This window comes from Lipotes vexillifer, unplaced genomic scaffold, assembly GCF_000442215.2.
Source record: "Lipotes vexillifer unplaced genomic scaffold, Lipotes_vexillifer_v1.1 scaffold1798, whole genome shotgun sequence".
Lineage (NCBI taxonomy): Eukaryota > Metazoa > Chordata > Mammalia > Artiodactyla > Lipotidae > Lipotes > Lipotes vexillifer.
Window position 1 is genome coordinate 1,828,000 of NW_006789032.1, and position 16,534 is coordinate 1,844,533.

General features: G+C 51.9%; 1 protein-coding gene across 1 annotated transcript in view; it reads right to left on the reverse strand.

Moving 5' to 3' along the window:
- The window catches only part of CDH4 (cadherin 4), a 167,714-nt gene that overhangs the window by 11,751 nt on the left and 139,429 nt on the right, over positions 1–16,534 (reverse strand). The window contains exons 8-9 of the mRNA XM_007462285.1: positions 15,437–15,574; positions 2,173–2,358 (exon numbers count right to left, since the gene is read on the reverse strand). Coding sequence (XP_007462347.1) covers positions 2,173–2,358; positions 15,437–15,574 — 324 coding nt within the window. The remainder of the gene's footprint in view (positions 1–2,172; positions 2,359–15,436; positions 15,575–16,534) is intronic.

Sequence of the window (16,534 nt, forward strand, 5' to 3'; positions counted from 1 at the left end):
CCGAGAGGAAACGATCGGTCAGATTCAGCACCGCGGACCCTGCGTTTGTGACAGGTCAGAGGTGGGGGGAATGTTCTAAATTATGAGAGATTCAAGAGATGGCACAACCGAATGCAACGTGGGGACCCTGTCTGGATCCAGATTTGAAAAACCATGCCACAAAGAGACACTTTGGAAAATTAAGGGCAATTAAATGTAGACTCAGGGCTTCCCTGGTGGCACAGTGGTTGAGAGTCCGCCTGCCGATGTAGGGGACGCGGGTTCGTGCCCCGGTCCGGGAAGATCCCATGTGCCGCGGAGCGGCTGGGCCCATGAGCCATGGCCGCTGAGCCTGCGCGTCCAGAGCCGCAACGGGAGAGGCCACAGCAGTGAGAGGCCCGTGTACCACAAAAAAAAAAAAACAAAAAACTGTAGACTCATATTGGAGATCATGGAGGCGTGGCTGGCTGTCTCAGGTGCCGTAACGTTTGTAGCTATGTGAGCAGAGGTCCTGGAGTTAGAACCACACTGCAGCAAAACACGGATGGAGCGACATGGCAGCACGCTAGTAACTGAAACCGAAGTGGCAGGTGAGGGTGCACCCGTCTCTCTTCTAGGTGTGCTTGGAAACGTTTGTGATAAATAGTGTGACACATTTCTGCTCAGAGGGGAACTGATCGCCTCGTGGGACCAGTTGTCTGGTGAGCCCTGGGGGTGCTGGTGACGGGGCCGTGCTGCCCTGCCTGCTGCTCTCCTGGCCGGGAGGCGCCTCCGCTCCTCTGGCCCAGCCCTGCCCCATCGCTGGGCTCCCACTGCAGCTCAGCCTTGATTTTTGTGAGTATTTACCGTCATACACCTGGTGCATCAAACCCATGCCTTCTCAGCTCCTGCTACTAAGTAAGGTATTGAGCACGAGAAGAGTTTACTATAAAGTAAGTAACAGTGCTGGGTGGGCGTGGAAAGGGGAAGGAGATGAGGCTCCCGAAGGTGGATGGGCAGGCACTGGGGGTGGCAGCAGAGATCGGGGTTCTGGGCCGACACTCTCGTTGTCCTCCCCACTGTCCCCATGGCTCACCTTGCGGGAGCCCCCGTCCTCTGCAGCCGTGGTCTCGTCATCTGCTGAAGGAAGGGGTGTTCTCTGCAGACCCCTTGGAGCCCCCAGTGAGAAGCCACGTCCCTCCCTGGCACTTGCCTCTTCATGGCTGAGGTCCCCCACCACCCCCGCTCCCACCCCGCCGCCAAGAACTAAGCAGCTGCCAGGCCTCCAGCCCCTCCCCCGGGGCCCCTGAGTGTTGGCGGGGGATGGGGGCGACTCCACTTAAATATACCGTTTCATAAAATCACGGTGGTTGTGCCTGTGAAGAAGTCACTGAAGGAGTGCTTCTCCCATATTTATCCATTCGCGTCCCTGGAGGACGGGGAATAACGCTACATGAAAACTGTGTCGCCAGTCTGAGTGAGGACATCTTCCAGAAAGATTATGGCCAACGGAAGTCCGGAGGGCAACGGAGGGCAAAACAGAACACATTGGTAACAGAGAAATCAATGGGTAATTTGCTCCAACGGTTTCAATCAGAGGCCAGACAGCCTCACTGGGCCTCTGCTCAGCTGCCTCCCCCCACACGTGGCCACGACCCTTCGCTCAAAGCCCAGGGGCTGGGTCTGCACCCTGAGGGGAGCAGCCCAGCGTGGGTGCAGGCTCGTGGGGCAGGGCTGGGGGCGTAACGGTGCACGTGGGGGACCCGTCACGGAGGCTTGGGGTGAAGTGCTTTCGCTGAGCCTTGCTGGGAGCTGCAGGGGCTACCGTGACCCCCGAACTGGCCTCTTCTCCTGCTGTCCTGCCACCCTGACCCTCCTCCGGGCACCTCGGGCACCGCTCACTCACTGCCTTGGGCAAGCCTTGTCGCCGCCCGGCCGGGAAGCAGAAGAGGCTGATTCTTGGCCTCTGAGCTTCAGAAGCTGAGGGCCAGGTGCGAGGGAGGAGACGGGAGAGTTATCTTTTGGGGGGTGGGTGGCACGTGCCCGGTCCTGCCGAGGCCGCCTCTGCCCCTGGCAGGTCAGGCGCAGTCCTTTGCCCTTGGATGCTGGGGTGGCACGCACTGAACCCGAATATCATTCCTGTTACGTCTGCCTCAGGGCACGTGGCGGGGCCGGAGCTCGGGGAGCCCAGCAGGAGGCGAGGTGAGCACCCACCTTCACCACGGTGACCATGCCCTCGTTGGTGACGGGGTCCGTGCGGACGCTGAAGTGGCCCGAGGGATCCCCGCTGATGATGCGGTAGACAGCGTTCCAGTTCGGGGAGTGGGGCTGATCTCGGTCCATCACAGTGAGGTTTGCGACCACCATCTCCACCCGGTTTTCGGGGACTTCCCCTGCGTACTGCCAAGTGTAAGAAAAGACAACATTACAAAACCGTGTGGAAGCCTGGAGAGGTTCTCTGCTGACCCTGGGGGGGGCCTCTGCCTCCAGCTGCTCCCAGACACAGTGACTCCCACAGGTTGGCCCATCCCATGTCCGTGCCGACAAAGTGGTGTCTAGAGAGGGCTCTGCTTCCTCCAGCTGAGGCCCAGCAAGGCCCGAGGCTCATCTCACGTATCCACCTCCACACTAAGCCCTGCCTGTGCACGCACGCCAGGCCTCCCTCCTAAAATCCCCTTCAAGCCCTTCCCATAGGCAGCAGGGGACCAATGCAAATACCTGGGGCTTGGAAGAGACTATAAAAATGTGCTTACAAAATGGGAAACGAACAGGAGTGGGGACGCAGCTGCAGAGGGCTTCCCGAGCTGAACCATCTCTGGGCTCCTGCCATCCCGGTGGTCCCCGACACGGGCTTGAGGCCTGGGGTCAGCAGCTGCAGATGTGCAGATGACCAAACATAGAGCCTCAACCCTTTCTTTCCTGCCGCAGCAGTGAGGGCTGCAAACCACGTCCATCGGTGAGTGGGGTTCGCGTGGCCGCAGTAGTTATGGGCAGGCAAAGACTGTGTGCCTGGCGGGGCGTGTTGGTGCTGGTGTCGAGGTGGTGATGGGAGTCTGAGCACCTCTCATCAGGTGAGAGTCACTGCTGTGCAGCTGTGGCCCAGCTCAGAAGAGGCCCGAGCTCGGTTTACTGCTGTGCTGTCACAGTCTTGAAATTCTTCATAATTTGTGAATGGGGGCCCTGCGTTCTTATTTGGCACTGGGCCATGCAAATCGTGTGGCCGTTCTGTCACAGTGCAGTGTGCTTTTGAGCCACAAAACCTGGAGACAAAGTTTGAACAAATATCTGGGGATTTCCAGTTGTGTTCACAGCAGCGCAGCCCTAACGATGGTTACCGAGTGCCCACTCTGGGCCAGGTACTGCCCTTGCATTATTCTGCTGGTTCCTCAGGAGAACCCCATTCTTATCCCCATTTTGCAGATGAAGCAGCAGAAGCAAGAGAGGTTAAGAGACCTTGGCACAGCCCAGAGAAAGCACAGCTCAGGGAAACTGCCGAGGGACTGCCGGAGCCTGGATCCAGCCATGCCTGAAGACAGTGCAGCTTCTGCGAGATGAGGAGATTCTCTTCTTGTTTCAGTTGGCAGGGTCAGTGTAGTGGACATCAGTAGGCTGTCTGGCTCTCCAGCACCTTCTGAATTCCCTTCTTTATTTTCCAGAAACGTGCTTTCTCGACCTCCTCTACTGCCACGACCTGGTCAGGTGATCTAGGACCTGCCAGTGGGACACACCTTCATGAGTTTGATTCAGGAGAGGCAGAGAGACCTTGTGCTTTGGTGCCTGCAGTGGCAGAAGGTGGGTGGTAGCACCGTGTCCAGCGATGGAGATGGGAGCTGAGGTCTCTGTGCCCCGTGGCAGCGGAAGGTGGGGGTACTCCCGGCAGAGCCACCCGGCTCTCGGAGTTTGTGGCTACTCACGTGCTTTGGCAGCTACTGTCTTAAATAATCAGGGTGGGTTCTGGTGCCGTCACCTGACAGGCCCCCCCGCCACAGCCCACTTTCAGTGCACCCCATGGGGGCCCCTGTTGGGTGCCTCCACCCACTCTGCTCTGGTCCCCCGAAAATACAGGCCTGTGGTTTCACGGCATGGGGAGAGCTGCGTGTCCCAGAGACCAGTTCCTTCTAGACTTCTGGGTGAAGTTTATTTGAAAAGTCTATTTTAATTTATGCAAGTTTAATAAAGGTTCACAAAAAAGTGCCTTAAGCTGGTTAAGTGTGGCTTAGGATTTTCTTATTAACCTTCCCCTAGCCATAATGAGTTTTAAATTTAATTTTTTGGGGGTTTTCAGGCACAGGGAAAGCCTCTCCCACGCCCCGTGGGATGTAAAGGCGGATATTTGGGAAAGGAAGAATTTGGAGAGCGTTGGAATCTCTTGCATGGCTGTAATCCAGAGTTCACACGCACCCCCATCTCAAGAGGCAGGGGATGGATTTCCTATTCGTGCCTGGGCCTTCCAGCACCATCCCAGCTCCTCCGCAGACATCCGTGTGGCTCCCAGGGGAGGGTCACATTAGCAGAGTGGAGGATTTGGGTGGGAACAGTGAAGCCCAGCCAGGATTTAGGGAAGACCCCTCAGCCAGGCCGAGAGGACCGAGGATGGCAGAGCCTGTCCCCACAGACCCGGGGACCACCAGGGCACCTGCTCCATAGGGGATGCCAAACTCCCTGAGATGATGCTTTTGTTTCTGGCCCCAGTATTCGAACCTTCGCTGGTCCTAGCGCGGCTCAGGCCTGAGGACCTGACCCTCCCCCAGCTGCCTTCTCTCTGGGCCCTGGACCCTGGTATGGCCGAGGGTGTTATGCGAGGGGGGTGCCCCCCACCCAGTCCTCTCCTGAGCCAGGAACTCAGGGATTGCCCTGGAAGCCCCGTCCAGCCAGCATGCGGTCAAGGCCCCGCCCACCTTGGAGCCGCAGGGGCTGCGTTGGCTTCTGTTGGAAAACGTGCATTCTCCTCTGACATTCCTATGGTTTTACTTTTCGTTTTGTTTTGTGTTTTTAGTTTATCACTTGCAGTCAGAATTTCCAAGCCTCCCCTCCTCTCCCTCACAAGCCCACGGCACTCCCGAGCTCCTTCTCTCTTCTCTTCATTTTTCCGCAGCGCCAGGCCCCGGGGGCTCCGGACCGGGGATGCGCGCCGCGGCACTGGTGCAGGGGAGAGGGAGGTGGTAGTGGTACAACGTTCCGGCGATTTTAACTTTTGAAATTTAGTTTCCTCTCCAGTAAAACGGTGACGATTTCTGTTGGCTTCCGAGTTTGGAATCAGAATCTGACGGGTGGGACCAGTGGCTCATAATGGGGGACCTGGCGGCTGACGTCCATCCTCCTCCACCCACAGGGAGAAGCCTGGGGCCCGGGTGGTGACCCTGGAGCCTTGTCCCCTCCTTGCGGTGCTGCTGTGAGAACAGGTGAGTGACGCCCGGGACGTGGCCCTTGGGACACCAGCTCAGGGAGAGGACCGTGAAGCACCTCCCCGGCTTTCTGGTTCACAGACGGGCTTGGTCACCCCCTTTCCAGAATGAAGGGCTACTGGGTGCTTGTAACCCTCTCTTCTGTCTTCAGAGGACCCTGGGAGGGGACCCACCATGATCTCACCCCCCTTTTTAAAAAACCATTTAGCTTAATTTTATTCACGTTGCCTTGGAATGGGGAATAGGTCATCCAGTCAAATATACAGTAAAGACAAATACGTCCTTATCACGAACAGTCCTGAACTCTAGCGCAATGTACCTTAAGGACTCCCATCCTCCCTTTCTTAACAGATGAGGAAACTGGACTTGGAATGAATGTTTTGGTGCCTCCACCGTGAACCCCTCACCCGCTGAAGGCAAAGCCGGGACCCTGTCTGCTCCGCCGCCCAGTCGGTGCCCCTGCGATGGGGGTCAGGTACCACCCGCGGCGTTTTTAGGGCAGAGAACAAACTTCCCTGTAGATGAGCGGATGCTCCCAGCTTCACCTTGAGCAATGTAACACTTACGCGTCAAGCGGGGAAAACGTTCTGATGCTCAGAGAGGTCCGACTATCAGCCTAAGGGCACAAAGCTAGGAGGGACCTGGGGGCTGTGGGGGGACAGAAGGGGGCTTCCCGACTCCAGGAGACCCTCCTCCTGTGGGCCTGTGTGTGGCTGGGTCTCAGGGCTTTGCTCCAGGACCTGAGGATGAAGCAGAGGGAGGCCCTTGGGTCGGGTCTGCGGCTGTGTCCTGGGGGCCTCGGCCCTACCCCAGTGGACCCGCCTCACCCTGCAGGGGTGCTGAGGGACAGCCTCGTAGTGGCAGCAAGCAGAGCGCAGGCTCGGAGCAGGCGGAGGGAAAATGACGTCTAATTAACATTTAAGAATAGGAATTGGATCATGTAAATCCCCACCCCCATCTCTTCAGCTTCTGCTGATTGTTCTTGATTAAGCTCGATAAAATTAGCCAGGCTGTGCAGGGGGTGCAGCCAGTCCTGGGCCTTCGCCCGCCCACCCCCACTGAGCCCAGCAGACGGTGTCCTGGGGCCCTGCCTTCCACCCATCCCGAGGGAGACATGTCATGACGTGTGACCCCGGGACATTAGCAACCCCAGCCACGCCGCCGCCCACAGCCCCAACAGTAAGCAGGCTGGGCCTCTATGTGCCCTCCTGGCCTCCCGGGCCCAGGCCTGGCTGAGGCCGACTGGGGTGGAGGAGGGGCAGGGGCGACTCTGGGGAGAGGCAGCCGTTCCGAAAGCCCGGAGGAGCATCTTCCTGAGGAACAGTCCCGGGAACCAGGCTGTGCCCACCTTTCCTTCATCCAGGCGTGCAGGCAGGAACTTTCCCCTGGGATGTGCCCCAAGGCACCTCCTTGGGTCACATGCGAACTCCCTCCTGGGTCTCAGTGTAATTCCCGGGCTGCCCCTTTTTCAGGCGTGTTTGTGGATCCGGGGGTATCTTGTTGATCATCTCCCCTTCCCTCGTGTGGACACCCCAGCGCAAACAGGTCAGGAAGGTGCACCACCCCCTCCCTTTCTCCGCCCCATCACTTCCTCACAGGCCATCTAGGACCCGGCCTTTCTAGGGGATCGGCAGGTGTTTGCAGGGCGGCTGGCGTGCAGAAGGGCAGACGAGGTTCAGGCTAGAAGCAGAGGAGCCACACGAGGGTCAGGTCAGGGCTGACCAGGGCTCGTCAAAGCCAGATCAGGGCTCGGGACAGTGTGCGGAAGTGGTCCCCTGCGGACCTGCCCTGCGGGAGCTCGGGTGTCAGGGCAGCCTCGGGGCCCCTCTCTGGAGCTGCGGAAACCCGGGAAGGCAGCGCTGCTCCATCTCAGAAGGGGACGGGAGACACACTTGGGGTCTTGGAGGACAGAGGTGTGGTGCGAAGGTGGGCCCAAGGAAGCAGGAGATGTGGGTTGGACTCTGTCTCACTGTGTGACCTCGGGTAGCCCGGAATTACCCCTCTGGGCCTCAGGTGTCTCTGGTGGAAAAGGGATAGCAGCTGTTTTCCTGACGGAGAAAACCCTCTTCTTAGGAAATACACTCAGAAGCCTTTAGATGTGAGGGCATCACGCATACTACTGATTGCCAAGCAGCTCAGGAAGAATTCTGTGGGCACACCTACAGGGAGAAGCAGGCACACACAGCATGGCGCCGACAGGGTCGATGTGCGCGGCTTTCCTTTTTGTTTGCTTTAATTGGAGTACAGTTGATTTACAATGTGTGTTAGTTTCAGGTGTAGAGCAAAGTGACTCAGTTATACACATATATGTGTATATTCTTTTTCAGATTCTTTCCCCATAAAGGTTATTTAAAAATATTGAGTTCCCTGTGTTATACAGTAAGTCCTTGTTCTTTATCTATTTTATACATAGTAGTGTGTATATGTTAATCCCAACCTCCTAAATTATCCCCCGGCCCTTTGGTTACCATAAGTTTGTTTTCTATGTCTACGAGTCTGTTTCTGTTTTGTAAATAAGTTCATTTGGATCAGTATTTTAGTTTCCACGTGTAAGTGATACCATATGATATTTGTCTTCGTCTGTCTGACTTCACTTAGCATGATCATCTCCACGTCCATCCATGTTGCTGCAAATGGCATTATTTCATTCTTTTTTTATAGCTGAGTAATATTCCATTGTACACAAGTACCACATCTTCTTTATCCACTCATCTGTTGATGGACATTTAGGTTGCTTCCATGACCTGGCTATCGTAAATGGTGCTGCAGTGAACACTAGGGTGCATGTATCTTTTCAAATTATGGTTTTCTCCAGATAAATGCCCAGGAGTGGGATTGCTGGGTCATATGGTAGTTCTGTATTCAGTTTTTTAAGGAACCTCCATACTGTTCTCCATAGTGGCTGCACCAATTTGCATTCCCACCAACAACAGTGCAAGAGGGTTCCCTTTTCTCCACACCCTCCCCAGCATTTGCTGTTTGTAGATTTTCTGGTGATTTCCATGCTAACTGGTGTGAGGTGATACCTCCTTGTTGTTTTGATTTGCATTTCTCTAATTAGTGATGTTGAACATCTTTTCACGTGCCTTTTCACCATCTGTATGTCTTCTTTGGAGAAATTTCTACTTAGGTCTTCTGCCCATTTTTTGATTGGGTTTTCTTGATATTGAGCTGCATGAGCTGTTTGTATATTTTGGAGATGAATCCCTTGTCAGTCGCTTCATTTGAAAATATTTTCTCCCATTCCATAGGTTGTCTTTTCGTTTTCTTTATGGTTTCCTTTGCTACGCAAAAGCTCTTAAGTTTAATTAGGTCCCATGTGTTTATTTTTGTTTTTGTTTTCATTACTCTGGAAGATGGATCCAAAGATGTATTGCTGCGATATGTCAAAGGGTGTCCTCCCTATGTTTTCCTCTAGGAGTTTTATAGTATCGGGTCTTATGTTGAAGTCTTTAATCCATTTTGAATTTATTTTTTGTATGGTGTTAGAGAATGTTCTAATTTCATTCTTTTACATGTAGCTGTACAGTTTCCCCAGCACTACTTATTGAAGAGACTGTCTTTTCTCCATTGTATATTCTTGCCTCCTTTGTCGTAGATTAATTGACCATAGGTGTGTGGGTTTATTTGTGGGCTTTCTATCCTGTTCCATTGATCTACATTTCTGTTTTTGTGCAAGTACCATGCTGTTTTGATTACTGTAGCTTTGCAGTATAGTGTGAAGTCAGGGAGCCTGATTCCTCCAGCTCTGTTTTTCTTTCTCAAGATTGCTTTGGCTATTCGGGGTCTTCTGTGTTTTCGTACAAATTTTAAAACTTTTTGTTCTAGTTCTGTGAAAAATACCATAGGTAATTTGATAGGGATTTCACTGAGTCTGTAGATTACCTTGGATAGTATAGTCATTTTGACAATATTGATTCTCCCAGTCCAAGAACTTGGTATATGCTTCCATCTGTTTATGTCATCTTCAGTTTCTTTCATCAGCATCTTACAGTTTTTGGAGTACAGGTTTTTCTTTTTTTCTCCTTAAGTAGGTTTATTCCTGGGTATTTTATTCTTTTTGATGCCATGGTAAATGGGATTGTTTCCTTAATTTCCCTTTCTGATCTTCTGTTGTTAGTGTATAGAAATGCAACAGATTTCTGTGTATTAATTTTGTATCCTGCAACTTTACCAGATTCACTGATGAGCTCTAGTAGTTTTCTGGTAGCATCTTTAGGATTCTCAATGAATGTATAGTGTAATGTCATCTGAAAATGGTGACAGTTTTGCTGCTTCTTTTCCAGTTTGGATCCCTTTTATTTTTCTTTTCCAATTGCTGTGGCTAGGACTTCCAAAACTATGCTGAATAAAAGTGGCAAGAGTGGACAATCTTGTCTTGTTCTTTTAAAATTTATTTATGTTTATTTTATTTTTGGCTGCATTGGGTCTTTGTTGCTGTGCGCGGGCTTTCTCTAGTTGAGGCGAGTAGGGGCTACTCTTGCTGTGGTGCACGGGCTTCTCATTGTGGTGATTTCTCTTGCTGCGGAGCACAGGCTCTAGGCGCATGGGCTTCAGTAGTTGTGGCACACGAGCTTAGTTGCTCCGCGGCATATGGGATATTCTCAGACCAGGGCTTGAACCCGTGTCCCCCGCATTGGCAGGTGGATTCTTAACCACTGTGCCAGCAGGGAAGTCCCCTTGACTTGTTCTTGATCTTAGAGGAAATGCTTTCAGCTTTTCACCACTGAGTATGATGTTAGCTGTGGGTCTGTCATATGTGGCCTTTATTATGTTGAGGTAGGTTCCCTTTATGCCTACTTTCTGGACAGTTTTTTTGTTTTATCATAAATGGGTGTTGAATTTTATCAGAAGTTTTTTCTGCATCTACTGAGACGATCGTATGGTTTTTATTCTTCAGTTTGTTAATGTGGTGTATCACACTGATTGATTTGCAGATACTGAAAAATCCTTGCATCCCTGGGATGGATCCCGCTTGATCGTGGTGTATGATCCTTTTAATGTATTGTTGGATTCGGTTTGCTAGTGTTTTGTTGAGGATTTTTGCGTCTGTGTTCATCAGTGATATTGGCCTGTAATTTTCTTTTATTTTGAAGTATTTTTGTCTGGTTTTGGTGTCAGGGTGATGGTGGCCTCATAGAATGAGTCTGGAAATGTTCCTTCTTCTGCAATTTTTTGGAAGAGTTTCAGAAGGATGGGTGTTAACTCTTTTCTAAATGTGTGATAGAATTCACCTGTGAAACCATCTGGTCCTGGACTTTTGTTTGTTGGGAGTTTTTGTAAATCACAGATTCAATTTCAGTACTTGTAATTGGTCTTTTCATATTTCCTATTTCTTCCAGGTTCAGTTTTGGGAGATTGTACCTTTCTAAGAATTTGTCCATTTCTTCTAGGTTGTCCAATTTACTGCCATATAGTTGCCTGTAGTAGTCTCTTGTGGTCCTTTGTATTTCTGTGGTGTAGTTGTAATGTCTCCTTTTTCATTTCTAATTTTATTGATTTGAGTCCTCTCCCTTTTTTTCTTGATGGGTCTTGCTAAAGTTTTATTAATTTTGTTTATCTTTTCAAAGAACCAGCTTTTACTTTAATTGATCTTTTTTAATGGTTTTCTTAGTCTCTATTTCATTCATTTCTGCTCTGATCTTTATGATTTCTTTCCTTCTACTAACTTTGGGTTTTGTTTGTTCTTCATTCTTAGTTGCTTTAATGTAAGGTTAGGTTGTTTGAGATTTTTCTTTTTCCTGAGGTAAGCTTGTATCGCTATAAACTTTCCTCTTACAACTGCTTTTGCTGCGTTCCATAGCTTTTGGATCATAGTGTTTTCGTTTTCATTTGTCTCTAGGTATTTTTTGATTTCCTCTTTGATTTCTTCAGTGATCCATTGGTTGTTCACTAGCATATTGTGTAGCCTCCATGTGTTAGTGTTTTTTTGCAGTTTTTTTTTCTTGTAGTTGATTTCTAATCTTATAGTGTTGTGGTTGGAAAAGATGCTTGATATGATTTCAATTTTCCTAAATTTACTGAGGCTCACTTTGTGGCCCAGCATGTGATCTGTCCTGGAGAATGTTCTGTGTGCACTTGAAAAGAATGTGTATTCTGCTGCTTTCGGATAGAATGCTCTATAGATATCAATTAAGTGCATCTGGTCTAATGTGTCATTTAAGGCTTGTGTTTCCTTACTGATTTTCTGTCTGGATGATCTGTCCATTGATGTAAGTGGGGCATTGAACTCCCCCACTATTATTTGTTTACTGTCAATTTCTCCTTTTATATCTGTTAACATTTGCCTTATATATTGAGGTGCTCCTGTGTTGGGTGCATATATATTTACAATTGTTGCATCTTCTTGGATCGATCCCTTGATCATTACGTAGTGTCGTCCTTTGTCTCTTGTAGTAGTCTTTATTTTAAAGTCTATTTTATCTGATATGAGTATTGCTACTCCAGCTTTCTTTTGATTTCCATTTGCACAGAATACCTTTTTCCACCCCCTTTCAGTATGTACGTGTCTCTAGGTCTGAAGTGGGTCTCTTGTAGACAACATATATATGGGCCTTGTTTTTGTATCCATTCAGCCAGTTCACGTCTTTTGGTTGGAGCATTTAAGCCGTTTACATTTAAGGTAACGATTATTATTATTTTTTGCGGTCCGCGGGCCTCTCACTGTCGCGGCCTCTCCCATTGCGGAGCACAGGCTCCGGACGCGCAGGCCCAGCGGCCACGGCTCACGGGCCCAGCCGCTCCGCGGCAGGTGGGATCCTCCCGGACCGGGGCACGAACCCGCGTCCCCTGCATCGGCAGGCGGACCCTCAACCACTGCGCCACCAGGGAAGCCCCCATTTAAGGTAATTATGTATGTTCTCACTGGCATTTTGTTAACTGTTTTGGATTTGTTTGTGTAGGTCTTTTTTCTTCCTTTCCTCTTTTGTTCTCTCTTCTTATGATTTGATGACTGTCTTTAGTGTTGTGTTTGGATTCCTTTTTGTTTTTTGTATTTCTATTATAGATTTTTGGTGTGTGGTCACCATGAGGTTTTGATATAGCGGGCTGTATAAATGTATGCTTGTTTTAAATGGCTGATCTCTCGCTTTCAAACGCACTCCCAGTATCCTGCGTTTGTACTCTCTTCTTCCCACGACTGCTGGTGTTGATATCGTACCTGTGTGTGGATGATTTCCTACCTACCTTTACTGTATGTTTGCCTTTACTGGTGAGCTTTCCCATTTCATCATTTTCTTGTTTCTAGTTGTGGCCTTTTCTTTTCCACTTAGAGAAGTTCCTTCAGTGTCTGTTGTAGAGCTGGTCTGGTGGTGCTAAATTCTTTTAGCTTTTGCTTGTCTATAAAGCTTTTGATTTCTCCATCGATTCTGAATGAGAGCCTTGCCGGGTAGAGTAATCTTGGTTGTAGGTTTTTCCCTTTCATCACTTTAAATATATCCTGCCACTCCCTTCTGGCCTGCATAGTCTCTCTCTGCTGAAAAAAATCAGCTGATAATCGTTTTTTTAAAAAAAATAAATTTATTTATTTATTTTTGGCTGTGTTGGGTCTTCGTTGCTGCGAGCGGGCTTTCTCTAGTTGCGGCAAGTGGGGGCTACTCTTTGTTGTGGTGCACGGGCTTCTCATTGTGGTGGCTTCTCTTGTTGTGGAGCACGGGGTCTAGGCGCGCAGGCTTCAGTAGCTGTGGCAATGCAGGCTCAGTAGTTGTGGCACACGGGCTCAGTAGTTGTGGCTTGCGGGCTCTAGAGCGCGGGCTCAGTAGTTGTGGCACACGGGCTTAGTCGCTCTGCAGCACGAGGGATCTTCCCGGACCAGGGCTCGAACCCGTGTCCCCTGCATCGGCAGGCGATTCTCAACCACCGTGCCAGCAGGGGAGCCCCAGCCTTTCCTTTTATTGACGACTGACCGTTCAGCAGCTAGCTGTGTTAGGAGGCGAGCCCAAGGCCTCCTGCTCCACCGTCCCGTCTTCTCTCTGTGAGGCTATTCTTTTCTCTGTTTCTATTCTTGCAACTTTTCTGTGAGCTTGAAATTATTTCTAAACACATGTTGAAAAAATGCCAAGGGCATTCGGGATCTGTGGATATGGAAAGGTCTTCAAGACACAGCGTAAGCGGAAAACCCAAAAACAACGCAAGGGTCAGAGTGAAAACACAAGGGGCTCCTCCTCAAAGTAAGTCATTTTGTACCTTTTAAGGTGCTGTACCTTGTGTGTGAATTACCTAACCAAATACTCAAGTTAATTTTTAAAAAAGATAATGATTAAGTGAAGCCGAGTGAGGCAATGGAAACGTTCCTAGTTCCAAAGGGTCCAAGCTGAGAACAGAAGAAACACAGATGGGCGGGGCCCTATCTGACTGAACTGATACAACAACAAAGAAGGACCCCAGAGGCCTTATGCCACCAGGTGGGAGGCTCCAGGGAATCGTGTGTTCCGTGTGACTCCGTTTACATGACGTCCTAGAACAGGTTAAGCTCACCTTGGACGATGGGCCTGGGTTGCTGCTGGCCGGGGGGAAGGTTTCACTCAAGATTTGTGCCTCATACTGTAGGCACATCAGACCTCAGTGCAACGAACAATGAGCTGCTCTCCTCATGTCCAGAACCCCTGGGACGCTGCTCCTGAGCCCTTCCTGCCACTGCCCACTGGCCGTGGAGAGCAAACAGAACGGAAGCCATCCCACCCTAACCAGGGGGCAGAGCCCTGAGCAGCTCCCTCTGTGGGGCGATCTTCCCACCAGATGGCGCTGTGCCCTCATGGCTGAGGCCGCCCTCCTCTGGCTTGGTCCGGCCGGACACAGAGCCTAGGACTCTGAGATGCCTCACTGCAGGGATGTGGGATTCGGGGACTCCAGAATTTGGAGCCTGTCGGGGGGTGGGGAAGCAGGATGAGGGCACGCGGGGATGCTGGTGGGGCTCCCTGTGAGGGGCTCTGGCCTGTGAGATGCCTTTACGGCAAGCTGGCCCACCCACTAGGAGAATGAGGGGTCTCCTCTCTGTCCCCCCCACCCCCTCCACTGTGGCATGAGAGCACAGCTTCTGGGCTCAGCCCCAACTGCTCCACTAGTGGGCTGAGTGGCTCTGGACAAGTGACTTAGCCTCTCTGAGCTTCAGCATCCTCCTCCATAACTGGGTCCTGAGCCTCATGGGGCTGGTGGGGCCCAGAGGTTGACCAGGAAGCCTAGGCTGCTGCCTGGTGGAGGGGCGCGGGGGTGGGGGGGGCTCCACAGCTTGGCTCGCGCTCCAGTTCCTTTGTTACCGTTATTGCTGTTACTCTCTCATCCACTCGGTGCCGCGGGGGTGAGGCTCAGAGAAGGCAACCCTGACACCCTGCGGCGCGGGGGCAGCCTCCACCTCTCAGCACTGCCCTGGGAGTCCTTGCTGACCCTCCCCTCTGCCTATCTGGCCCCCTGCATCTGCCGCATTTCTGGACGGGCACCCGCAGGGTGGGTATATGTTCCCATTCTGTCAGCAACCCCACTCCGGGGGGCGTGGCCCAAAAGACGCAGCTCCTTTGGAATTCAGAGGAACTGGGAGCCCGTGACTCGTGGCTCTGTGATCCCTCGGTTCTGCCGCTAGGGCGTTCCTGTGGTCATTTAGGCTCTGGGCAGCCTGGCACGTGGCCTGGTCACAGCCCACTGGCCGTGCCTGAAGGGGCAGAACGTACAATGTGTCCCCCACGCCCCGCTGCCCCCCTGCTGATGGTGGGCCTTGGAGGGCCAGCTACGGTCCTGCCGCAGGGACCTGCCCTGTCCTCAGGCAACCCCCAGACAGTCCTGCCTCGCACGCAGCCGTACACACCCCCCACACTGGCTGACCCTGGAGCCCAAACACCGCTGGACAACTCCTCCGGATTCAGGAGGAGTGTCCAACTCACTGTGTCCTGGGAGCCAGTGGTCAGTATCGGGGCCTGCAGACACCCGGAGCTCCTCTCCCGCTCAGCCCCCCGCCGCTCGGGGCCTTTGTTAACAGCTTGTCTGTCTGTCTATTCGTCTGTCAAGCTCCTTCCATCAGGTGGCAGCAGAGAGAGAAGCAACGCGAATGCCCGGGAACTGTCTCCGAGGGGACGTGCACTCACCGTGCTGGCAGTGAACTCTGGCGGGTTGTCGTTCACGTCCGTCACCGTGATGATGGCTGTGGCCGTGTTGGAGAGGCCATAGTTCAGGTTTCCTTCCATGTCTGTCGCCTGAACAATCACTGTGTACTGCTGAACTTTCTAGAAGGGCATGAGGGGGAGGAAGAGAGCATCAGTTTGGGTTTTAGTTTACAGGCTGTTTATACTTTCATTAAAGAAATACATTCCCCGGATGGACTCAGCTGGGTCCCCGTCCTGCCCGGGGGCGCTGGCCGCAGGGCGCTCGGCGGGTGACCTGGCAGAAGGAAGTTCTCACTTGCGGTGGGTGGCAAGGTCTCTGCCTTCACCTCAGTGCCTGGCTTCCACGGGTGTAGATTGAGGTAGAAAGAAGGAGAAGGGGGCCTGGAGCACACAGCACGCTGTGCTGGGTTTGCCAGACCAGGGTGGGCAGTTTGGAAAGAGGGGCGACCCCCAGATGGTGTCTGCAGGGACCTCATTTCTTTAGCATCCTCAGTGTCTAGTTCAGCCTCAGTCCAGAAATTCAAACAGAAGGGAAGTCAAGCCCTCTCCCTTCTCTCTGCAGGCACACAGACACCAGCACGCTCTGTGTCTGAACACAGTCTGGAAGGAGTGGTTAGCGTTCAGATGCAGGTGTGAATTTTAAAAGGCAAATGATGCTTGATGGGGACGGCGAACTTCACTGGGCACTGAAGGGGTCGCCCAGCCCTTCTCCATCCGGACCCACTGGTGCAGCAACCCCAGGTCAGCAGAGGGGGCCTTTCCACACCCCTGTTCTGAGCAGAGGCCACAGGTGTTTCCAACTGTGACAGGTGAGGATGAGCCTGGTGGGCAGCTCTCTGCTGGGACCACAGTCCACCTCTCACTGGCACCATTAGGGAGGGAGGGTTCTGGGGTCCAGGGCAGAAAGGGACCTTCCGAAATGCCGCCAAGGAATGAACGATCCCAAGTCCCACTCCCCTAAGAGGTTCAGGGAAGAGCCCACTTCTCAGCCCCATGATTCAGGGAAATGTGCTCAGGATCCCTAGGGGGCTCTGGAAGGAATTATAAAGAGCAGACGGTCACAAACTGCCACTCTCTTTC